The sequence below is a fragment of the Suillus discolor genome (genome assembly GCF_016758755.1).
Source record: "Suillus discolor strain FC423 chromosome Unknown F5147scaffold_7, whole genome shotgun sequence".
NCBI classification, from domain to species: Eukaryota; Fungi; Basidiomycota; class Agaricomycetes; order Boletales; family Suillaceae; genus Suillus; species Suillus discolor.
The window spans coordinates 642,937-665,982 of record NW_024541254.1 but is presented as its reverse complement, the minus strand read 5'-3'; the positions used below and the strand labels follow the sequence as shown (position 1 = coordinate 665,982).

Sequence of the window (23,046 nt, the reverse complement as noted above, 5' to 3'; positions counted from 1 at the left end):
AATATGGCGATCGGAGATGGAATTTAACAAGCCTTCAGTAAGGCTCGGGCACGATTGGCGTGTGCTTTAGAAACCTACCCAAGAACAGAGTTTGTCATATCGAAGCACATAATTAAGGAACTGATATACGCACTAGTAGATTAGCCGTTTTATAGGTCGAGCTATACATATGGTTGATACCATTTTGTTCCAAGACCCGCGAAAAGCGGTTCACTAAGCCATGTTTATCTACGTGGGACAGAAGCACAGGTGTCAATGCCTTCCGGAAGACAACAAATGAATGGCGTACCAAGCCCGAATCTGCGCAGATCTATCTGCAAGCATTTCAGGGCACCACCTGATGAAAGCGTGTCCTCGTCGTCCTCGGAGTCTGAATCTGTACTCGAACTCTGTGCATCAAGAGCATCAAGTTCGCCAGCGCAAATCATCATGTGCCGCTCATTCGGAGGAAATAGGGCGGCAAGAAGAGAAACATCAGTCGTTAATGAGGTGCCTTCTTGTGTACGGGTGAAGCTGAAAAATGGAACCATGCCACGTATGGTGTCATCTACAGGCTTCTTGATGGCGGCCGATGGATCCATATGGTGGAAAGTGGGATTACGATGTGATGCTGGCTTTGGTTCAAGTGGAGAGAGTGGTGCAAGTGGTGCAATGATGTGTTTTACAGAGGGTTTGAAAGGTCCTGTTTGAGAAGGGACAGAAATAGATAGATCTGGGAAGGACCGGGAAGCAGCGGAAGACTGCAGTGAAATGGATGACAGGTTTCCGAGAGGAGAGTGAGAAAAGTAACCTTCTTCCTCATCGTCGCTCGAAGAAAAAAATGAATCTGATGAATCTGAATATCGTTTTCGACTTGACAACGATAGCGGAACTCCGTCGGTAGGGCGGGCGTTGCGAGACTGTGACTTGCGTGACCGTGAGGGGGGTTCTTTGACGGGGATCAACTCAGGGAACGCTACGAGCTTTACGATCTTGAGTCCCCACGTGTCAACACTGTCATCAGAAAGGCCGACACAAGCAAGGTTGGGAGTCAACACGCGCACTTCCCCCGAGGTTGGGGAGTGGGATTTGTGACGTGATGGAGGTTTATGATGAGTCGGACTGTTTGTTGGTGAGTCGTTAGGTGATGTCGTGAGATTTATGCACTGCAAACTAATGGCAGCAGCAGAAACGGGGTCGAGACTATTCCTTGTGCGGGTCAGAATGGCGCCGGATTCAACCGTGATATCCTGGGCTACGTCGGAGATGGAAGAGTCGTCGGGGGAGACTGGGGAGAGCAATGGGGAGACTACTCTAGAAGTGAGTAGTTCCGGGTCAGAAGAATAGAGATCGAATCCCGTTGATCCGAGCAAAGACATGACCTCCTGGAGTCTTGACTCCTTTACCTGATTGTTACAATTTAGAAAGCCTAAGTGCTGGATAATTCAATATAGGACGTACAAATATGAAGTCGCTCAAGTAAGAGGACTGGTATAGGATAGAGATTCCAGCTGCAGCTAACGGTGCGGAGAGCTCATGTATACGGGCTCCGGAGCTGTCTAAAAATTGGTGAATTAATGAATTTGCTCATAGGGGTTGTACAGCATACCGAGCTGATCAGAATGAGAGTCGATTTGAAGAACATTCCACTTTTCGTAGGATATTTCGAGGTGGTCTTGGGGCAATACAGAGTGAGGACGCTTTGAACCGGATCCAGAGCCAGAGCGAGATCGCTTGCCTCTGCCTGTCTCGTCTAGCGACGGGTTCGAAATCTGCTAGCATGTGAGATTCAGCGAAAAGACTAAGTTCGATCTCATTGCAGGTGACATTGATGAAGGTGGGGTTTGGCTGTAGGATCTGCCTTAGGACGGGATGTGATAGTTGGGGTAGACGAGAGCGAGGGATGTGTACTAGGGAGAGGGATACTGGGAGAAGGGATACTGTGACATTGGAGGAAGGTTCTGCCATGATGGAAGAGCAGAAGAAGGAAGGGCTTCGGGAGGGAATAGAAATATATAGATGGAGGGGGAGTCACGCGAAGAAGGCGTGTGCTGTTTTTCTAGTGAAACAAGGTTCAAATTTGAAAGGCCTATCGAGCGATTACCCAATTCATGGTGCTTAGGCTTGGTACGGACCGATCATAGCGACCTCCCCAGTGATCAACTGTGATGTAGTTGACGGCGAGTTTTATGTTTCCTAGCTGTGCCTTCACCTTATCTTTACGTCCCCTAGCGCTTAAGTGAGTACATACCATATAACACGTCTGCACATTCGTCGGAGTCACTTCTTGCACATGCGTCGGAGTAACAGTGGAGACTCCACTCGCGGAACATTCTCGTTCTGCAGGAGAGCTTTCATTTTGATGGGCGCTTGGCTTTGGCTGTGACTCTTGGATCCAATCGGGATCTAATTGAACTTACTCAACACAGTCCATTTAGCTTTGGTCGCATCAATAAAATGGACAGCCGTGTCCCTACGTAGTGGGACCTAGTGGGACCAAAAAGTTTACTCGACGTTTATGCCCAGTCCTTTCCACGCTTATTGTCAAAGACTGCCTTAGCACATGTCGCGATGTTGTCATGCAGCCGCTACGGCAAAGATCTGAGCCGCGTAGACTAATCCAGTAACAGATCCATCATGATCTCTCATTATTATAAAGCCAAAATGGGTCGTCCCTAAGTAATCATCTTGGCTTTCCCCGGACTCACCTGACCCGCAAATTTGGCAATCGGCGTTTCATTTCGGGACTAGTTCATGCGCTATACGTGCCATTCCGAGCCTTCCCTGGAGGAGAACTGGATCAACTAATCCTGCTTGTATCCTCCAGTTCCGATAAGAACACTCAACCCATTCACATCATTACCATATATATAGATACACGTTCGCCGTTCCACACAGGTCTGCTCGATGAAGTCAAAATAGCAAGAAGACGAGAAGATCACTCTGCGGTCTTGAATCCTGATTAATAGCAGTACACGTGTACATGAAATCATCGATCAACTAGCGGGGATGTAAAACTACATGGAGCATCACTGCGGTCCGTGTACTCCTCAAATGTATGTCGAAACAACAGCAATAAAAATAATTTAAACCAATCCTCGTACCAACTTGTGCAATCATCAACAGAATCTAGTCATCTAAAATTCACCTCGTTAGCACAGGCCGCTGCAAACGTCTACAGCGAGGTTGCGGAGAACCCTTTGGGCTTCCTTTCTTCGTGGGAGTCAGTGGATGGGGATACCGTGAACGTGTGGGAGCATGGACGGATAATAGGGATCGTCGACGCAGGAGGTAACGAGGGGACGTTTGGGTGGAAAATTTGGTCGTCTTAGCTTTCAAGCCACGTTTGAGTTCTCGGCTCGAATTTAGTGTCGGTGGAATAACATGCGACGACTCCAAGGCACAACCTCCCTGAGATGGTGGCGAAACGCGACTAGGGGTCACAGGAGACCGTATGGCAGTAGAAAGCGACGTGGCAAGTGGCGAAGACTGAGGCGAAAGCCCTAGCTGGGAATAAGATATTTCTTCTGGCACAAAAGCCAACGAGTCTGTGTCCATTTGTGAAGCGGGTATCGAGCTGGTGTCTTCGATATGCCAGGACACCGGTCCAGCAGGTGTCATCACTAACTCCGATTCTTGTGATCCCCCCTGAGATGGCTCTTCTGACGGTGTCCCAAACAGGGGGGAAGTTAGCGGAGTTGTAGAAAATCTTCTCGGCGGGGTGCGATGGGTTTTAAGGGCACAACGGGGCGTACGGAACGGTAGTTGGCTTCCATATACAGGTTTGCTCAAGTCTGCGCGTCCCATAGCACGCTTTGAAGCGGGCGCAGAGTTAAATTCAAGTGGCTCAGTGGCTTTTCGCACAAGAGACTCGGGCTTGCTGCTTGCTTGCGTGCCAGCATTAGTGGCTTCGCGTCCGAATTGAGGGCGTGTGGAATGCGATGGCCCTCCTTCTTCTTCTTCCCAGTCTCCTCTGGTACGTTTCAGCGGTCTTGCACTAGGCTGAGTCTGGCGCGGAACTCGCGGAACAGGCGCGATGGGTGGCAAAGTACTTTCATACGCAAAATCTCGTACTTTAATGCCGAGTGACTGGAGTGTTTCTACGGTGGGTTGTTGAGAGGACAGTCTTAGAACTTGAGGCTGCACATCGCTTGGGACCGTGAAGTTTGGTGGCTTGAGGAATGACATAACAGGACACACTTAAGGACTGATTGCTCGCGTCATCAGACATGTCTTTTCACTTACATTCGTTACTTGGGACGGAAGATCAAGCTCAGGATCATCATCATCATCACTGACGATCGCGAAATCGAATGTCTTCGTCGTCGATAGGAAATCTCCCTCCTGTTCTTCTGTTCCCACAGCTATCGATGGTTGCAAGATTGCATCATTGTTGCCCGAACTAGTCATCCGAAAGAGCTGTTATAACAAAGAGATATGAAAGCTTGAATGAGACTTAATGGCTGGATGTAATGGATAACAAAGGGCCTTTGAAAGAAATAGCTATGGCACAGCAGCACGTTGTGGTAGCAGTACAAGTTGGTGTTGTCCAGCGCTGACAGCAGCATGGGAAGACCAACGCATTTTAATCTCCGACGTTGCGGTCTACACACGTACACGTGATCGGGCGCGCGTTAAGCCCGAATTTGGCAAGCGTCGGTCATGGCATTGTTCGGCGCAGCGTCAAGCAGAAGGAAATACCTCGTTTGTAAGTAAAACTTGTCTTCATTTTTCACACATTCGCTCTGCTTCTTACAACCATATTACGTAGTTTCCGCAACTTTTCGGGCTGTAGGAGCACAGCCAACTCCGAACTTGTGCTGTCAGTAGACTCTCCACCTTTTTCAACGTGTGTGGCACTGTGGGCGCTGTGTATCTCGTGGATCACGCTCATTGTTTACAGTTGAGATCATTCATTACCGCATACTACCGGTCAACTTCCAGGACTCTCGGGCATGCTTCGAAGGGCTTGGAAACCACTGGCTGCCACTACCGTTCTTATTGGCACACCAAGCTACCTCTACTATACTTTCACCAAGCAGCAGACATTTGACCTTGCAGTCAAAGTTCGCGGCGCGGACGGGATGCCAATTATGGTCAACCGCACATTTTCCATGTTATCACAGAACGCTGTTAAAGATCGTCTGATAGAAAACGCGTCGTCTGACAGCTTTTCCAGACCTGACAGCACAGTATGGCGATACGCCACGGCATCGGTTGCCGCCAATGACCCCCTAGAAGATGCACATGCAGACGCTATAATTGCCCGCGATCCATCTGACCCATCTGCACCAGGTGACTGGCTGTTCTTCACCGTTATGGATGGCCATGGGGGGCCCCATACATCTCGCCTTCTTTCCAAGACCCTCATCAGCGCCGTGGTCTTGGAATTATCCTCCCTGATTCACTCCACGGACGTCCCGAAATCCGGACTTCTGGAAAAGTTAAAGTTGATATTTCGCACGTCTACACCTAAATCTCGCGAAGACCCTCAAAACCCAGAGAGAATCTCCCTTGCCATACGAAATGCTTTCACTAAGCTAGATCAGGAACTCGTCAATGCACCCCTTTCGGTTCTCGCCGCAAACTTGGATGCTGAATCAATAAAGAAAAACATCCTTCCCGATCTTAGCAAACATCCGCTGGCACTGCAGACGATGCTTCCTGCTGTATCTGGTACGGCACAATCTCTGCCTGTCTTTTTCAAATATGACGTGCCGTTCTATCTTCAGGCAGCTGTGCGCTGATGGCCGTTTTCGACACCACCCATCGGCACCTGTACGTGGCTTGCTCAGGGGATAGTCGTGCTGTTGCCGGCATCTGGGAAGAAAATGAGCAAGGTCAGGGGTCGTGGCGTGTTGAGGTTCTTAGCGAAGACCAGACCGGTCGCAACCCGAGTGAATTGAAAAGGTTTACCACAGTTAATTTCCGGTACAGCTTCTTACACTCGATTTTTAGGATTCAATCTGAACATCCTCCTGATGAGGCGGGTAGTGTTATCCGAGCAGGTCGCGTACTTGGTGGGCTTGAACCCAGCCGTGCGTTCGGAGATGCCCGATACAAGTGGCCGCGTGAGGTGCAAGACGTGTACGTGATTTTAGATTTGATTATGGCAAGGTCAATACAAACTCATTGCTGACTCTGATGTTCAGACTAAACCGTGCCTTCCTTGTGGGCAACGATCAACCATTGCGCCCACCCCCTTCGTCATTCAAGACTCCGCCATACGTTACTGCCACCCCAGTCGTAACCCATCGTGACTTTGACTTCGGCAGTGTTCCACGGCCGTCGCGGTCACCTACATCTCGTTTCGTGGTGCTGGCAACTGACGGACTGTGGGATAAGCTTAGCTCAGAGGATGTCGTAGCCCTTGTCGGCGGACATCTAAAAGGTCTCAAAGGAGTGGTTTCCAAAACAGCCCTTCCAGAACTCGTACCAACAGTGTCAGGGGCACCAACTGTGGAAGGCAAGGAGAAGAAACGAAATAATAGTAGTGGCTCCTGGTCATTTGAAGATGAGAACGTCAGCTCACATCTAATCCGGAACGCATTTGGCGGGGGCGACACCGAGAGTTTGAGGAAGTTGATGAGCATACCTGCTCCGATTGCCAGGAGCTATCGAGATGATACCACCGTGACTGTTATCTGGTGGGAAGATGGACAAGAAGGTAATGCCAAGACTGTGGCGTTCTCTTCTGATAATATAAAAGCAAAGCTGTAGTAGAGCGAGCTTCGTGACCTTTCGTACAGAATCGTGAATATATATGTGACTTGCAGCATATACTCTAGAATTAATAATGCCAAGAAATTTGGTCTACATGATCATCCTTTTCTTCTTTTTACCATACTGCTGCGGAGGTCTTTGCCAGTTATCTGATCGATGTTGGGATAATGTGTTACTTCCTGCTAGCCGGCTGTAAGGATTGACTGCGCCACCGCCAAACGATGACTTTCGATGACCGTGTGACTGTTTGGAAGATTGGGTATGCAAGGGCACGCGGGCATAATGCTTCCGAGGCGTCTGTTCGTCGTGGTCATCGTAATCTGACGATTTGCGCTTCTTGTCGTTATTCTTTGATGACGCGTAGAAGTCGCTTGGCGAAATGCCTGATGAAGGAGTTGTGTTCAATTGCACGGAGTCAACGGATGATGTGCTGGAAATAGGAGGAGGAGAGGTAGGAGGACCGGGGGGAGGCGGTGAGGTAGCGTTAAGCGACTCAGTGGTGCTTGAAGGTGGCTTAAGGTCAACGGGTGTCACAACTGGCGGTTCGCTGTCATTGTCGTCATCATCATTGTATTGTGAGAGGCTCGTGAGGGCAGTGCTGGGGCTGAGAACCTGTTTAACAGCTTCGATTTTCTTCTTGATGCTCTCAGCCTGAGGGTCCCTGTCGTCCATTTTAGCCTTTTTATGTACCTCCGCATCATTAGCTATCGGAGAAGGAAGGAGAGGTCCGATGAATGGTCGATCAGTTTTGACGCCAAGGTCGTCACCGCCATCGTCTTCAGAGTCCACAACTTTCCTCTTCTTCATTCCAGCGACAACATTCCGAGGGGTCATCGAGGGGCGAGTGATAGCAGCTTCGAGAGATTGGCCTTTCTCCCTAATATAAAACAAGATATATGCGTTCTTCAGAGGCCCAGGGGTATTACGGTGTTGTGATACGCTGTCGTCGTTCATCTCGTACCACATGCCATTGGCACCTTTGACAGTAGCATAGTAGTGGCCTGAGTTTGGTCCCCCGCCTGCATGACAAATGACACCATATAATGAGTATGTTGGGCCAAATTGACCCTCACTCATAAACGGTTTCAGCGTGATACGGTCGTCATAATGGACAAAATGGCCAATCTTCCGACCGAGGGGTGAGAAGCGCTTGAGGTGGATAGTCAACACTGCAGGCGCATCGTGAATAGTAAACCGCTTTTCGGCAACGACCGGCTTTTTGCACCTGCCAGAGTGTTGCGCATCAGATGTGAGCATGCCTGCTGATAGATATTGCTTACTTTTCGCACTTATATTTGTCTGACCCTTTGAGATAATCGACAGCAACAAACTTCCGGAAGGCGTCCTTCACGCTATTTGAGCCATATATGTCTAAGCTCACATCCAGCATGTTATCGAATGTGTCACTGTTGTAGTGGCACTCCTTGCATGTCACTCGTGATCGCAGCCGACCGCCGAATATCTTGTGAACCCAGGTGGTCTCCGCAAGTTTCGGATCAATTTTTCTTTTCGAAGCTTGTTAGCGACCACACAGGTAGGAAGTAACAAAACACTCACTGCGGGTATCCAGCTAGACATGATTTTTGTAAAGCGTCAATGGCATAGCGAAGGAACTCATGGGAATCCTCCTGCCTGCCCTTGCGCATGTGTTTTGCGATGACTAGAAAAGTACAATCGGACACAGGTTTCAATAAGGGAAGTAATACGTACCATGCAATTTCGAAACAATGACGTACGGCGTGCAAGAATGCTTCTTCTGATGGGAGTCAAGCATCACATGGCGAAGACAACATGACATGCAAAAGCCTCCCTTTACTCGACCTACATACCAGGTAAGATTAACTCATGATTATTAAGGTTATCCTCACATGGGTCAGACTTTGAGTGTGCCATTAAAACATTGAGCAGAGGAGACGTGTGGAGGAGACATTGCAAAGCACTGTTCAAGAAGCAAGTATTCCCCGTATTATGAAGGCCATTACCGATATTGTGACCAGGGGGCCAAGGCCATGAAAAGTCCAAAACTCCGGTGAATAACGCGCCATGCTTTGTTGATGAAGGAGATATCGGTTGTTTTGAGGGCGAAGCCAGGGGTGCGGAGGGTGTTCGAGGGCGTTCACGAACCTGGTAGGTGATGACCAGGTGAGCAGCTTGATGATAGAGCTATTGCATGCACCTACGATATTTTGTGATGCCTTCGGTGTGGCGTTGATAGGTTCATACTTGCCTTCCGCGACTGCGAGAGCGCCAGAAGACGAGCCTTCTACGAATTCGATCGGTGGCGGAAGCAAGTTATTGAAGGATTCAATATCTCTGGCAGGGCGAAACTGGGAATGATCATCGGATGGAAGCTGAGGAGCAAAGGAGGAAGTGGGGTACAGTGGTGATGCTAACATGTTCCTTTTTGCAGTGTAAAAGTTACCAACGCGGATTCGGACACGAAAAAAGGTTCGTAAAGGAAGCCAGCGGTGGCCCGCGCCGCAAAAATTGAGCAAGATGGACTGAGAAGATAAACACGATGGAAAGACGCCTGAGCGAGTGGGACCTTGAGAATTCCTCAAGTGAGTACTCGGGTTGGCCTAGTACTAGTTGTGGGCGTTTTATTTACGTTTGTTGTCAGATTAGAAGTTATCTAACTCCATCGATCTTGTCATTGGGGCTTCAAAAGTATAGTATATTAAAAGCCACTTGGTATAAGGGTAATAAGACACAAGTTCACTGAACAGATGGAGTGAGAGGTATGTAGGCTACAGTGCTGCGGTATAAATTATGAATAAAAAATGGTCCCGTGACAATCCTTGAATGCGTGAAGTGTACAAAGTATTAGTGTGGTAAATTAAACGGTGTTGAACAAAAGGTATGGCTTGGGGATATTGCAGCTCAAGAGAGCATAATCTAACTGATCATCCAGTGCAGAGTGAGAAGACGTGGCCGGTGAAGAGGACATCGACCGCATGCGAGACCCGAAGCAGTCAACGAAACCGTCAAGGACAGGAGGTAAAGAGGGTGACACCGATGCATATGGAGAAGGCAACCTAGAGAATGTGTCATTAGGTTGTAAGTATCCGTTGTATCCGGCGTCGAAAATGAAATCGTCAACATGCGTAGGAGGACACGTAGATACCGATGGTGGAGGCATGAGCGAAGAATTAGATGGTCCAGTACCAAATTCAGACGGCCAACTATAGTCATACATGCCGTCAGCCACGCCAGAGGCTCCATCATATTCAGGAACGGTAATCTGATAGTCGTTCGTCAGCATCAGAGCAGGGGGAGCCCAATGTGCTAAATTGTCTTCAGTAACGTCTGGAAGTGACGTCTCTGAAGGGGGACAGTAAGGGGCATCGGCTACTTGGGGAGGTAAAAAATGGAAGTTGGCTTGTTGGGAAGTGTTTTTATTTGCCGACGAGGCAATGGCATCTAAATCTAGTTTGCAGGGATTGACTCCATGCTTCTTCATATGCGCGACAAAAGCAGATCGTCGTTTAATTCTGACAGAGCATGAGCCCGACGGAACAATTCCAATGGTAATAACCAAAACTGACCTTGTGCCGCATTCTGGTATAGTGCACTTGTACACGCCCTCGCGTCTGTGAGTTTCCTTTCGATGGCGAGTGCAAGACGAGGGATCACTGAACGCTTTCACACAAGTACCGATACCACACACGTAAGGTTTGGCCTTGGTGCTATGGAACAGTCAGTATAGTTCGAAATCCAAAAGCGAACAAGCGCACTGTGTGTTGATGTGGGTGTTGAGGCCCGAACGCTGGGCAAATCCTTTATTACATGACCCGCAGACGTATGGCCTGGAAGACGAAACTGTCAGTTTGCACAATGCTTCAACATAACAAAAAACTCACTTGATTCCAGTATGTAGCTGCTGATGGCGAGTAAGATCGCCCTTACGACCGAAGCTCTTGGGGCACGATGAACATGGCCACTGGTGTCCGTATTACTAAGTAAATCGATCTTCGAGTCCCAGTGATGCGTCACTTACTGTCGGCATTGTAGCAGGTAGAAAATGTTACTAACTTCAAGGAAGGTGGGCGACGTTGGCCAGCGACGTCGATTAAAAGAAATATAAAGGCAATAAAACACGCAGGGGTTTGAACCACATATTGTACCATGATTTAAGGGCAGGAGGCCACCCGTCCCCGAGGTAGAAAATCAAGCTTCGCGGACTTTGACATTGGCCAGAAATCCATTGTTGTAAGGCCGAAGCGATGTCAGCGCCTAATTCGGAAAGAAAACCGACATGTTCCTTAGCTGATCTATGACGAGGAAGACATATGAAACCTTCGATATCACTGCTGTGCTGAGAATGACAAAAAACCAGCCTACCGTACAGAACTTGACAATAAGAGAAATATAGCGACCGAGGTTACTGGTGCTGCCCGGAGCCTAGGAACAAGGCGTCATGTCTCACCTTGGTCAGTCAAAATCACAAAGATCGCGGAGTGATTTTGATACCTTTTCAAACAGCACAATGGTGTGAAGATTGGTTAATGGACGACGACACGGAGTGTTATATTCCGAGACCATCAATAAGTTTGTTGTATGGACGCGAACCGTGACCTGCTAAGAAAGGATCTCTCACAAATGGAGCCAGAATACCGTTCGATATTACCAGCTGACGGGCCATCACGCTCATCTCCATAAGGAGAGTCATGCGATGCCCGGCTATTGCCCTCTCCAAGGATATCAGTGATCTCGGGGAGGATGGAGTAAAGCGTGCGCATTGCGGTTTACAATCAACGATGCATGCGAAGAACTCCGATCGCAATGATCCGGACGTCAGTAAATGTGGCGACCACCTGCCAGTACATCATCAGTAATATGGCTACGCGGAGCACAAAGCACTGACTCTTATTGTAGGTGAACAACTTGAACCTGCCGAGCTTACTGCATCTCGGTAAAGATCTACTTGCAACTAAAGCCTCGCGAGGACGATTCCACCAGTTCGTTGACTAAACCTGCGACTGAGCACGATGTTATCATATATCTGGGCCGCATCCTGCTTAGAAATGGCCATCCGCAAGAATGCATACCATTTATTTAGTCCAAACTTCATCCGTAGTGTAGGTCGTGTAAGTTCTGCGCCAGACACAATACAAATATCATTCACACTCCTAAGCCTGAGAGAACACGAGATGTATGTACCTGATATAAGCCTACACCCTCCAAGTGTTATGCTCCTTCCACTTCAATCATCCAGGAATGAATCATTTGCTGGAGTGTTCTTCCCACTCGGAAACCATGAAGTTCACGGAAGTGAAGATTCACAAAGTATGGAATCTGGCAGTGCGAACGTAAGGATATTGATCCAATTACTTCTGGGCATGATTGAACAAAGACTGGAGTGGTGGAAAATTCATTCGTAGCCGCCACTAGCCAGATTTGGGGTTTCCAGACGTTCAAAGTTGAGTCTGAAGCAACACGTCTTAGTCTCCGAGACAAATTTGACACTGAGTAGCAACTCGAAATCTACGTTGCCAGGGATCGTAGCAATAAGCTTAACTGGGACTCTGGGAGAGATTCAAATGTCGTTTTGGCATAGTGGTATTGAATGTGGAATTCAGAGCGGAGACAATGGCCCAAAGCTTAAAGCCGTTTGCTCAGTGCTCACGGTAGTGGCTGTACATGGATTATTAGTAGTACAGACCAGGTTACCAGCAGTAACTAAGAGATAGTGCTAGTGAAAGTACTGAACAACTATATTATAGGTAATTCACAGCAACTTCGCAGTGCAACAGGCGACTTATTGCTACATCTAGAAGCCAGCACGTTATATTCTTCAATTTTGATTCATAGAGACGATGTGATATAAATTACAAGACGAATATTAATTCGCAGTGTCAAACCATGCACATAGGCACTACGGAGACAACGCTGCTGCCAGCCATGGTTCTTGTATTCTGCGAGATGCGTTATGAACCACAACATAACAAAAATTCTAGCCCAACAATTAGAACTCAGTGCAAACCGGCAGCTTGAACGATGTGCAACTGGGTCTTCAATTTTGCTGTGCATGCTAATGATGAGGTCACATCGCTGCTGACTGCGTCATTGGGTAGACTGGAAATAACATTCAACAGCGCAAGGTAAGCAGATCAGGATGAACGCACATCCAAATACCGGCGACACGGCATTACGCCCTGCTGATTGGACGAACGTTATAATCGTGTTTAAAAGTCTCGAAGTCGCGTTCCTTCGTGGTGTATTGCTCAGTAAGGTTGGCAATAACTTTTTTGATCTGAAGAGACGTAGGTATCAGACAATCAGTGACATGGATGAAAAAGGCACGTACGCCTTCGCGATTTGTTTGCAGGGCAGGAACTACATCCTTGACTGTACGCTCAACTAACACACCGCCGATCAAGCGGAAACACTTCCGACCTGGTTCCACTTGAAGTGCTTCATTCAAAGTGGAAAGAACGAGTCTAATGAAAAGTCAGTCGAATGTGGGTATCAAATATGTGACAGAGGGTGTACCCATGTTCTTCTGCCTCTTGCTCCAACTCGCCTATCTTCCCAGCAAGGCTTTGAAGCTCATTCTGCAGACGGGAGTAAGTCTGCTGTATTTCTATCTGATCAAAGAAGCGATTAGAAGCGAGGATGGTAGGTAGAATACACGCGTGCCCTGATCGCTCAATGGTTGAACTTTTGATTTTGCTTTTGAGGTCGACATGGTCCAGGAGAACGGCGATGGCCTGGTGGTCCAGTACTAGTGTTGATTTAATGAAGGATACGTGATTGGCTGCTAGTTAGCATCGTCACACTAGTGACATAGGTCACAGCAGAATGTTCGGTGTAGCAAACTCGCCCGACTTTGACCGTCATGTCTTTCGCTCGCCCGCGTCTTGTACTAGGCCTCGCGCCTAGGATAGTGGCGACACAGCGTTCTATTGCGCTGCGCTCGTCGCTAGTGGCATACCGCAACATTCATAGTACCCACTGCTCGCACGCAGAGCATCTTGAAAGCCGACTCGGAGGTCCAATAAGGTCACCGCCTCTAGGTGCAGGAAGTTTGACCGCAAAGGATGAGCCCGGAAAAGATATTGACCCTTACAAGGATGGGCAGAGTGCCATTGACAAGGCCGTTCATCTCTTCTTCTTTACCGAGATCATTCGAGGTATGTGTTCTGAAATGTAATTATTTCAAGTTTATGCATAACTAGTTCAGGAATGTGGATTGTTCTGGAGAATTTCTTCAGGCAACCTTATACTATAATGTACCCATATGAGAAGGGTCCTCTGTCTCCTCGTTTCCGTGGAGAACACGCTCTCCGACGGTATCCCAGTGGTGAAGAGCGGTGCATCGGTTTGTGAACATCTTCGAGCGTATCTTGCGCGGCTAAGAAGCATATACTATTAGCTTGCAAACTTTGTGAGGCTATTTGTCCTGCTCAAGCAATTACCATCGAGAGTGAAGCCCGCGCGGATGGTTCCAGAAAAACAACTAAATATGGTATGACTTGTATCGTGTTGATGTGGAACGTTGCACTACTTACACGGTTCCTTCCAAGATATCGACATGACGAAATGTATCTACTGCGGTTTCTGTCAGGAAGCTTGTCCGGTTGATGCGATCGTTGAAAGTACGTGTTAAAAAGGGAGCATCACTGACACTGGAATGTTGATGGCGTCCCTTCAGCACAAAATCAGGAGTTCTCCACGGAAACTCGCGAGGAACTCCTGTATAACAAAGAGAAGTTGCTTGCAAATGGCGACCGGGCAGAGGCCGAAATTGCTGCTAACTTGTATTGTAAGCATCCATTACATTTTTAGGGTTACACGTGTTAAATCGTCATGCAGCGGACCATGTTTACCGGTGAAGTAGTAGTTTAGATGAGTCATGTACTTATCTGATGGTCCAATTCTGAATTTCTTCACCTGATGTCATCAAGATTGAACAGTAAGCTTGAAGACAGGCGCCTTCTGAACACGTTGATCCGGCCGCCTCGTTGCAGCTGCGATTCGAATGACTTGCGCGATGTGTGTGAATGACGAAAATGTCTTCCATTCGTGCAAGCTGCATCAGATATGAGGGAAGGAGCACTTCTCAGTCACAATCTTGTGTCTTTAAGCTTAGGTTATCGTACCATGTGCAACTGATTCTGAACCCTGATGTTCTGGCCCATCTGCGCCATCTTTTCTGTGAGATTGCCATTTCTCAAAATTCTTGGATTGATTGATTTTTCTTCAGGTTATATTGGCCAGATCTGAGGCTCCACTACCGTAATCGAGGCTGATCTGATTTCAAACCAGACCATTAGATCGCCGCCGGAAATACCCATCTGTGAGCGGTCTTAGATGGCACAGACTGAATGCCAATGGGAGGGCATAGATGAGCTCGTGCTCAATCGTTATGGAAAACCCTCTACTTTTCCCAGTGACATTAGCGCTAAAATATGGCGTTAAACGGGGTAGCTCCGAATACATATCTTCCAAAGACACCACATGCTCCAAAAAGATCGAACAATAGGTGAATCATCTAAGAATATTACCTTGACTCGGATACTAATCCTCGGATTCCATCATAGAGCGCAGCAGGTGGCCCCCCTCGTTTCCCCTGACACCCCGGGTCATTGTACTTCCCACATCCAGTCATCAAGCCTGATGGCTCAGCCACACTCCCAGCCGCGTCTCTCCGTAAGATTCATCGACAAACAAGATGGCATGATACTGCCTTCCTCATACGCGCGTTCCTCGTCTCCCATGTCCAACCACACTCGGCAACTGCTTTCGGAAGCGCAGAAGCTCGCCAAGTATGAGTCAGGACGCACAGGTCGCGCAGTCACGGCCATGGACATCATCCTAGGATCTACGCGAGCAGTGACAACTACACAACCTTATCACTGCGCCGCTAAAACCCGTTTTCCCCATGCCCACAAAACCTACCCGTCCAATGCATATCTTGGCAAAATGGAGCTGTACCAACTTGAACAGGCTGCTATAACTGTCTTGGCCGCTGCGTACAGTCGGAAGATTTCTGGGGAAAGGTTTACTAGCGCACGGCCGCCGAATCTTGATGACTAGGCCTTTTTCTGACTCATGATACTGCTATTTGCACCGCTGGGTTTCTCGATCAGTGATAAATATGTTTCTGTTTGTGTCCTGTTTTATGACTCCTGGGCCATTGTTATTCCCCCCTTTGTGTTAGATGCTATTTTGATCAGGAAACCCATTGCTTTCCTGTACAGGACAAAGGCAAGATCTACACTTTGATCCGCCGGTCTAAACATACATCGCTGTCATCCCTCGTATGCGCTTCTCACGAAAAACATAGTACCCGCAAGTCAGACCATTACGATGGAATTAGGTATAGACAATTGTCCCTTATGTTTGGCGACAAGAACGGAGCACATGGCACAACACGACGAACGGGGTATACCAAGGATTACGACTGCTAGCGATGTGTACAGAAATACTCAACAACATATACATACACGCAATAAACCATGAAAATATCCTATCAAGAACTCGGGCTCAAGAAGATTCAAAAGGAAACTCACCATGCCGCCGCAAAAAAATAATAATAAACTCTTTGTCTAAGTATCCGAAGTCTCATCTTCTTCCTCTTCCTCCTCGCGCTCGTGGGGACGGGCAGGTTCTTGATGAAGTCTCTTGGAGCCACGGTCATCGGTAAGATGACCGCCTGTGAACCTCGGTGCTTCTCCTCCGCCCCCAGAGCTGCCTGCAGCGGGTGAATCATCGACGTCATCGATTCCATCTATTTCCATGTCTTTACGAGAGCGTTTTCTGGATGATTCCGCAGGGGGGCGATGCTGCTCTGGAAGCATGTAATGTCCGGCAGCTCGGTCACGGCTGTATGGACGGCCTTCTTCATAAATGACGTCTTGGTCTTCACTTGGATTGCGCGGCGGATTTGCCTGGCGGGGTGCATAGGGTCCCCTGTCACGGTCATAATATTGAGCGTGACCTTCAGGCCGCGATAGTGCATCCCCGCCACCATTACCGGAACCAGATCCGGAACCAGATCCTGATGTGTCGGAGCGAGATGATCGACCATGCATGCCTGGTCCAATGGGTTCACGAGAGTATGGGTCTACATGAGGTCTAGGCCTTAGGTGGGAGGGAGGAGATGCATGCATCGCTCCCGATGGCGCGTATTCTCGAGCGGATTCACCCTCATGACGTGCCCATGTACGTTCTCTCTCAAGATCGCGTTCGTATTCTGGATCTGGGTGGCTGATGGTACCTCCAGGCCCGACGCGCTGATGATTATGAAGACGTGATGCTCGAGTGTTAGGGGATGCCATCGTGGAAGAATGCGAAGAATGCTGCCGCGAATGAGTGTATGGATCACCATGGTAGCTGCCACGATCAAGAGGCTCATGCCTTCTAGAAGGCCGTTCCCTATCACTCGGATGTGGCGGGCTGTGATACCCGTGTTGGACAGGAATGAGAGAATCCTGGGAGTATTGTTGAGGGTGGGGAATTCCCCCTGAGTGGTATCCTGGGGGAGGTGCCTGAGAAGCTATCTGATGACCGCGCGATCTGGAAGGTGAGGATTGTGAACGCGAAGAACCATTACTGTGAGGGTGAAGATGAGGGCTATGGGTCTGTGAATGTCCATGCGCCCTCGGTGGTTCAAGATGTTGTACAGGAGTCATCTGCGAGAGGGGTGGAAGCTGCCGAGAAGAGTCATGACCTGAGGCGGAACCGCCCCTCGACATGTGCACTGCAGACATTCCGTGGGAAGGCGCAACTCCAGGACCTATGGGCCCATCGGGAGTCTGAATAGGCCGACCATCTGGGCCAGGAATAACGCGGAAGGAACTGTGATTGTGCACATATTCGACAGCATTATGATCGTTTGAATCTACAGGTGGAAAGTCACGATGATCACGATGTTGATGGTGCGCTGTTGCACCTATATCACGGGGATGTGGGGGAGGTACACCGGGACCAGAGTGGGTAGGGGGAAGTGCATGGCTGTGAAGGTCTGGAGAAGGTGGCACAGCAGAAAGACGTTCATACAAGACACTTTATCTCGCATCAGATACATGTTGGGATGATGTGGATGGAAAGTTACGTACGCTCGTTCGAGTTTCATACGTTGTATAGATTTTTTAGCCATAAGGACCTTGTACTGAAGCTTGTCATTGTCCTAAAAGCAGGTGAGTTAAGAATACACCGAGTAGTGTGGTATTTGCTAACGGTTTCGATTTCTTTTACTTTTCGCTTGAGTTCCTTGTATTTTGTTTGATACTTTTCATCTTCGACGCCAGCTGCTATACCAGTAGCATAAGCTTTAGATTTCTGACGTGGCGCAGCGGCAGCAGAAACGGATTGTGCAGGCATCTGTAGATGAGGGAGAGTGAGAGGGCTTGGGTGGGACATTATGGCAGTGCTCTGAGGTGGCAGCTATTACTCATCGAAAAACTTTTGGTTAAACGGCGGCTACGGTAAACGTCGAGTCTTCCGTATCACAAAGTCTGCCTTACTGGGTCACAGAATTCGAACAGCATGTCTTTAATTTTAGTAAATAATATTTTTCATGAATCCAGGGCACGTTCCGGTAACAGTGGACGAAATGTACGTTAAAGTGTTTGGCCCTATGTCAGTATACCCGAGATATTCCAAGCCTGCTCCAACTTATCAAATCGTGTATTGTGATATTGAGTTTCGGAGCATGGTTATCGGAATCAGCGAGGCACCAGGACAGGCGCTGCACACCCAAAAGTCCGTTATGTACCCAACCTGGGGCCTGGATTCAGTCTTACCGATCTTGCTGCGATCCATTTCGTTACACATGAAACGATTATCATTCGATAGATGTGATTCTTGATAAGTAGCACTGCATGGCGGCGAGACTGCGATGCTAGAGGTTTCACGTTCAGGGCAGGTCTCTATTTGGTCACGTGATATTTACATTGTTGCGAATCCGGAAACCGCCTTCACCACCATCATCCACGACGCGCCCAACATTCAGCAAGTGAGTCATTGAATTATTGATGAGGACAGCGCTAATCTACTGTTACGAAAACTTAGTGTCTATACAGTACCGACAGTGCGTGTAATACATTGTACAGGATGGCTATGAGCTGAAGCGTGGTCCTTGCAGAGACATGCCTCCACCCGGGGGCTTCGAGGCAGTCAAGTACAAACGAAACCTTCCTTTTCGTGGTCCAAGTGGCCTAGTCATTCTAGGAGCTGTGACAGCCGTGTGTGCATATGGGTTCTACCGTGTTGGGATGGGAAACCTAGAAAGAAGGTAAGTTTATCTTTTGAAGACCGACAGAATGGCGTATGGAGTCAGCAGGCTGTAAAACGTGTCTTTTCATGGCGCGCTCGCCATTAAACGTGCCCTTGTGAGGATCCGGCCGCTGTTTCTTATCATGCATAATTTTACGGGCCGTACAAGGGCCGTACCAGAAAAAGCCAACTAAACTGATTTGGGGTTTGTTCCCGACAGGGAACTGGAAAGAGAGAAAGTTTGGTCTCGTATCCACCTTGTTCCCTTGTTGGTGGCGGAGGGGGATCGAGATGCGTATCGTCGGCAGGAAGCTGCATTGGAACGGGAGCGAGAGATTATGAAGGATGTTAAAGGATGGGAGGTAAGCTTGATGACAAAACATGACTATATGATTTCTGATGAATGGATACGCCGCCTCGCCGGTATCTCATACCCAATCACTGAAACTCAGCCTGGTAAAAGTGTCTATAACAATGCACGATATCGTTCTGCAGAATCGATTGTGGTGTTATGATTATGATTAGTTTCTTTGTAGATTCACAATCAAATTATTAGATCTTTTAGCCGTAAAAGCGCAGTGTTGAATGTAGAAGCTTCCATTGACCAGAGACAGAGGGGCGCCACACAGCATTATGATCTGGTCCCGCCATTGCTATATCGCGGGTTAGTTCTACCGGTGGCGGATGGCGATGTAAATGGTGCACCATATGTTCGGGTCAAAGATACCAAGAGTAGAGCATAAATTTAGGGCAGGTCGCGCTTTACTTTTACGCTAAACCTTTGCCTCTTACTAACTTCAATTTGCAACGTTTGCACATTTTTCGTTGTCGTCTGACGCCGCAGGACAGTTGGCATAGTGCTGAACTTGCGATTTCACCAGGATTAGCGTTCTTTCCAAATTCAGTTCATCCTCACACAGCTTGTGAGGGATTTTCCTCCAAAGTGAGTACAAACTTATTATTGGTTCTACCCCCCTTTGCTCTATCCTAATTAGGTACCGACCCCCCGAAGCCACACCCCCTTTTCAGCAGTACGGGATAATTGAGCTTCCCAAGAAATCACAATCTGATTCAAGCCGAGTCAGGTTGTCATAAACTCACCATTATGGCATCTGTCCTCAGGTTTCGGATGCCGCTAAGGATAGCCCCTCTTAAGCAGGCCCGATGGCGTTCGTACATGTCCTCGTATCCCGCTGTCACCCCTTCCGATTCGCTCCCCTACCAAGTGGTTCCGCCAACTATTAAAGCAAACCTATCCTGTTCCTGTTTTCTTCCACCTATCGGCCCTACCTCTATAATGCCTATGGATAGTTATCCCCATCGTGATACTACCCTTCCCCGCATTTCCCTCTCTAGTGATACAGGCATCAAAGACTCAATGAACTTTTTGGACACTTCGTCCTACGATATGTTGTCACCAGATGGTGATCAGTTGATTTTCGGTCCCTTGGAGTTCGATGAGGGCCCACTACTGAGTCCCTCACATATGGTTCATACGTGGGATCCCCAAAATGACTTTGGCTATCATCACCCATTATCCCCTCCCTCATCCGACCATACCCCTTCTCCACATCGTCTCTCAGACTTCGATATAACAGACACATCACCCAACAATTCATTCTATGATTCTACTTTCGGTCGGTTCGATGATATGCATTCCATGCTTGATCTAGACGGTCCCCACTTCTCGCATTGGTTAACTGAACCTGTACTGGACTCTCCCACTTCTCCTATACCCATCCGTGGTGCTGGCCCAGATCCGCAATCGCAGCCACTCTTCTCCTACCCTAATCACACATTTACGCCCAGCGCGTCCTTCTCGCCGTCGGAATTTGCGGCACCACATCAGCTACCGAGATCGTTATCGCCGGCCGACGGCTCTGACGGCTATCTTAGTTCGCCAGGTCTCCGCGTGGCGTCCATATCGCCTGCGGACACTTCACTCAGACCACCATCATGGGCAACTCAATTGTGGGACTCCCCACAATACGAAGCTTCCACGTCCTCAGGGCGTGTTCATCAGCCCCTATCGGAGCACCCTTACGGAGTCAAACGCCAACGATTTCAACCCAGACGAGACATGTTAGGCTTGGGTTTCCAATCTTCAAGTGCTCCAATACACACGGCCATGCCGTCAATGACGAGAAATTATAGTTCCCGCCGTGGCGACTCTGTCAGCGTCAGCGATGATCGCGACGCAACCGTGCGACGTAAGAAGCGGTTATCGACCGAGGAACTTTCCAGGGAAGACAAATCAGCAGACTCCGGTATGCACCTGTCATCGTTATCTTGCTAACTTTGACTAATCCCGTGGCTATAGCTCCTCTCAAGTCTATACTCAAGCAGCCTAAATTAGCACCAAGCGCTTGGCAGCTCTACTTCACAGACTGGATACAGCGGCACCAAGCAACGAGCACGAGAAAACTCAATGTTGCACAAGCTGCCAAGGAAGCCGGTCAGGAGTATGCTAATCTGACTGCAGAAGAGAAGGAGGTTTGTTCCATTCCTTCTGTCAAGCCTTCATAAGCTCACGAATCACTCCCAGCCTTACAAGCGTCGGTCTGCAGTTCTGAAAGAGGCCCGAGAGCGCGAGAACGCAGCCTACATGAAGAGTCTCACCCCTGAGGATATTAAGAAGGAGAATGCCTTCCGCACTGCCCAACGAAAGGCGGGTCGTTCTCGGAAGAGCAACATTAAAGATCCCAACGCACCCAAGAAGCCGCTTAGCGCATACTTCATGTTCCTGCAGCGCATTCGATCCGACCGTGCCCTTGTGAGGGAAATATTTGGTGATGAGCAAGAGACGACTAAGCAAAGCGTGTTAGCCGCTGCCAAATGGCGATCGATGACTGATGATGAGCGCAAGGTACGGCAAACTCTTTGTCACAATTGCGTAATTAGCTAATCACATTTTTCCAGCCTTTCCTTGCGCAAGCCGAACAGGAGAAGCTCGAGTACGAGGCTGCACGGAGGTTGTACGAGGAGGGTACCACCGACGTTGGTACAAGTATCAATTTCAGCATCTTGCCAAGTAGCCCCAGCGGTGAGAGTCCATTCCGTGCCTTGCGAGCAATCCAGACGGAGTCGTTCAGCTCGGAAAGCGAGAGCGAGACAGCAACAGCTGACGATGGAGTCAGCCGGTTCCGTATGATATGATCACTTTCCACTTTTTCAACTTGCTATATGTTCTTTGGTCGTCATAGCTCATTTTCGGGGGCATCGTGTTATGTTATGTTTTTTTGTTTACGACACAGGACTTGCTTTTTTACGACCTTGATTTCCCTCATGTGTATCGGTAGATTCACCCTAGTATATCATGTCCTATACCTTGCTTCATCTTAGTACGGGAGTACACGAACGTTGTAATCAATTACTCTTCTAATGATAATCGGGCGACCATCTTCTGATGCGGTTCACCATCTTCATCGAACAGATCGCCCTGATAAATGTTAATTGACAGATAGGATGAGCAACGTCATAAGGTCTCGCGGCAATAACCCTCACCTGTTCCTCGTAACCAAACCTAAGAAGAATAACCGGCGGTAAGTCAGGTTTCCAAATAGGGTTGACAATGACGTCGTACTTGCGATAAAACGCTACAGCACCAGCCGAATTTGCACGGACTGCTTGCGAGTGGCAGACCATCTTGACATGGTCAGTTACCCCTGAATTTCTGGCATCAACCTTTGCCCAATTATGCAATGCAAGCACAAGATTGCGTCCGAATTTACAATGTCGGTATTCCTTTAGAACGACGAGCCTTGCAAGTTTATAGTATGAGCCGCCTGCGCTTTCCACTTTGTGGGCACGAATTGTCCCTATAGGCTCGAGGGACGGTAAAAGTCTTAACAAGCAATGTGTGGCTGTCGGATCATGTCTATGATTCACCCAAAAAAATCAAAGTTGAAACAGATAGCGGATTTTCTAGAAGGAGATAACGTACTCATCTACTTCAACTTCCAGCGGAAACCCTTGTTCTGTGACAAAAACGGCGATCCTAACTTGGATACACTGCTGGAGGAGGGCATGGTGGGTTTGGTGCTCGGGAGGGGGAACAATGATAATCTCGTGGGGAGGTGGGACCCGGAGAACAGCGCCATCTGCCATGATGATAAATGAAAA

The 23,046-nt window shown here is 48.5% G+C and overlaps 11 protein-coding genes across 11 annotated transcripts; 4 read left to right on the top strand and 7 right to left on the bottom strand.

Moving 5' to 3' along the window:
• Positions 1-23: 23 nt before the first annotated feature.
• Positions 24-1,947, bottom strand: F5147DRAFT_743458 (uncharacterized protein; the record flags this gene model as incomplete). Its single annotated transcript, XM_041439604.1, has 6 exons — positions 24-74; positions 134-228; positions 290-1,385; positions 1,441-1,538; positions 1,589-1,712; positions 1,741-1,947. 6 exons carry the CDS (start codon positions 1,945-1,947, stop codon positions 24-26), a joined length of 1,671 nt encoding a protein of 556 aa, XP_041297329.1.
• An 853-nt stretch (positions 1,948-2,800) lies between these two features.
• F5147DRAFT_606057 (uncharacterized protein) lies at positions 2,801-4,539 on the bottom strand. Its single transcript, XM_041432338.1, has 2 exons — positions 4,225-4,539; positions 2,801-4,152 (listed from the first exon to the last, which is right to left on the bottom strand). The coding sequence occupies exons 1-2, from the start codon at positions 4,387-4,389 to the stop codon at positions 3,124-3,126; spliced, it is 1,194 nt and encodes a 397-aa protein (XP_041297328.1). The 5' UTR covers positions 4,390-4,539; the 3' UTR covers positions 2,801-3,123.
• Positions 4,540-4,934: 395 nt separating this feature from the next.
• Positions 4,935-6,699, top strand: F5147DRAFT_649352 (phosphatase 2C-like domain-containing protein; the record flags this gene model as incomplete). Its single annotated transcript, XM_041433338.1, has 4 exons — positions 4,935-5,655; positions 5,712-5,889; positions 5,938-6,066; positions 6,132-6,699. The coding sequence occupies 4 exons, from the start codon at positions 4,935-4,937 to the stop codon at positions 6,697-6,699; spliced, it is 1,596 nt and encodes a 531-aa protein (XP_041297327.1).
• Positions 6,700-6,745: 46 nt separating this feature from the next.
• On the bottom strand, positions 6,746-9,303 carry F5147DRAFT_385640 (cysteine proteinase). The gene is made up of 6 exons (XM_041429527.1): positions 8,883-9,303; positions 8,571-8,826; positions 8,413-8,523; positions 8,260-8,362; positions 7,983-8,207; positions 6,746-7,927 (listed from the first exon to the last, which is right to left on the bottom strand). The coding sequence occupies exons 1-6, from the start codon at positions 9,096-9,098 to the stop codon at positions 6,793-6,795; spliced, it is 2,046 nt and encodes a 681-aa protein (XP_041297326.1). The 5' UTR covers positions 9,099-9,303; the 3' UTR covers positions 6,746-6,792.
• A 235-nt stretch (positions 9,304-9,538) lies between these two features.
• Positions 9,539-10,708, bottom strand: F5147DRAFT_649350 (uncharacterized protein; the record flags this gene model as incomplete). Its single annotated transcript, XM_041433337.1, has 5 exons — positions 9,539-10,193; positions 10,248-10,388; positions 10,437-10,508; positions 10,563-10,642; positions 10,700-10,708. 5 exons carry the CDS (start codon positions 10,706-10,708, stop codon positions 9,539-9,541), a joined length of 957 nt encoding a protein of 318 aa, XP_041297325.1.
• Positions 10,709-12,473: 1,765 nt separating this feature from the next.
• F5147DRAFT_675398 (Prefoldin beta-like protein) lies at positions 12,474-13,463 on the bottom strand. Its single transcript, XM_041435913.1, has 5 exons — positions 13,342-13,463; positions 13,195-13,285; positions 13,010-13,142; positions 12,828-12,955; positions 12,474-12,777 (listed from the first exon to the last, which is right to left on the bottom strand). The coding sequence occupies exons 1-4, from the start codon at positions 13,388-13,390 to the stop codon at positions 12,851-12,853; spliced, it is 378 nt and encodes a 125-aa protein (XP_041297324.1). The 5' UTR covers positions 13,391-13,463; the 3' UTR covers positions 12,474-12,777; positions 12,828-12,850.
• Positions 13,464-13,524: 61 nt separating this feature from the next.
• F5147DRAFT_675395 (Ndufs8, NADH:ubiquinone oxidoreductase 23 kd subunit) lies at positions 13,525-14,599 on the top strand. Its single transcript, XM_041435912.1, has 6 exons — positions 13,525-13,835; positions 13,886-14,023; positions 14,078-14,170; positions 14,229-14,300; positions 14,357-14,467; positions 14,518-14,599. Exons 1-6 carry the CDS (start codon positions 13,541-13,543, stop codon positions 14,535-14,537), a joined length of 729 nt encoding a protein of 242 aa, XP_041297323.1. The 5' UTR covers positions 13,525-13,540; the 3' UTR covers positions 14,538-14,599.
• Positions 14,600-15,939: 1,340 nt separating this feature from the next.
• On the bottom strand, positions 15,940-18,169 carry F5147DRAFT_675389 (uncharacterized protein). Its single transcript, XM_041435911.1, has 3 exons — positions 17,887-18,169; positions 17,766-17,836; positions 15,940-17,712 (listed from the first exon to the last, which is right to left on the bottom strand). The coding sequence occupies exons 1-3, from the start codon at positions 18,067-18,069 to the stop codon at positions 16,254-16,256; spliced, it is 1,713 nt and encodes a 570-aa protein (XP_041297322.1). The 5' UTR covers positions 18,070-18,169; the 3' UTR covers positions 15,940-16,253.
• A 387-nt stretch (positions 18,170-18,556) lies between these two features.
• On the top strand, positions 18,557-19,612 carry F5147DRAFT_675383 (B16.6 subunit of GRIM-19, NADH:ubiquinone oxidoreductase). Its single transcript, XM_041435910.1, has 5 exons — positions 18,557-18,664; positions 18,721-18,739; positions 18,794-18,943; positions 19,145-19,286; positions 19,377-19,612. Coding segments are annotated over exons 1-5 (375 nt in total). The 5' UTR covers positions 18,557-18,663; the 3' UTR covers positions 19,440-19,612.
• A 972-nt stretch (positions 19,613-20,584) lies between these two features.
• F5147DRAFT_568726 (uncharacterized protein) lies at positions 20,585-22,080 on the top strand (the record flags this gene model as incomplete). The annotated part of the gene is made up of 4 exons (XM_041430915.1): positions 20,585-21,191; positions 21,245-21,417; positions 21,470-21,790; positions 21,844-22,080. The coding sequence occupies 4 exons, from the start codon at positions 20,585-20,587 to the stop codon at positions 22,078-22,080; spliced, it is 1,338 nt and encodes a 445-aa protein (XP_041297320.1).
• A 214-nt stretch (positions 22,081-22,294) lies between these two features.
• Positions 22,295-23,031, bottom strand: F5147DRAFT_769340 (acyl-CoA N-acyltransferase; the record flags this gene model as incomplete). Its single annotated transcript, XM_041441039.1, has 3 exons — positions 22,295-22,363; positions 22,429-22,801; positions 22,868-23,031. The coding sequence occupies 3 exons, from the start codon at positions 23,029-23,031 to the stop codon at positions 22,295-22,297; spliced, it is 606 nt and encodes a 201-aa protein (XP_041297319.1).
• Positions 23,032-23,046: the final 15 nt, after the last annotated feature.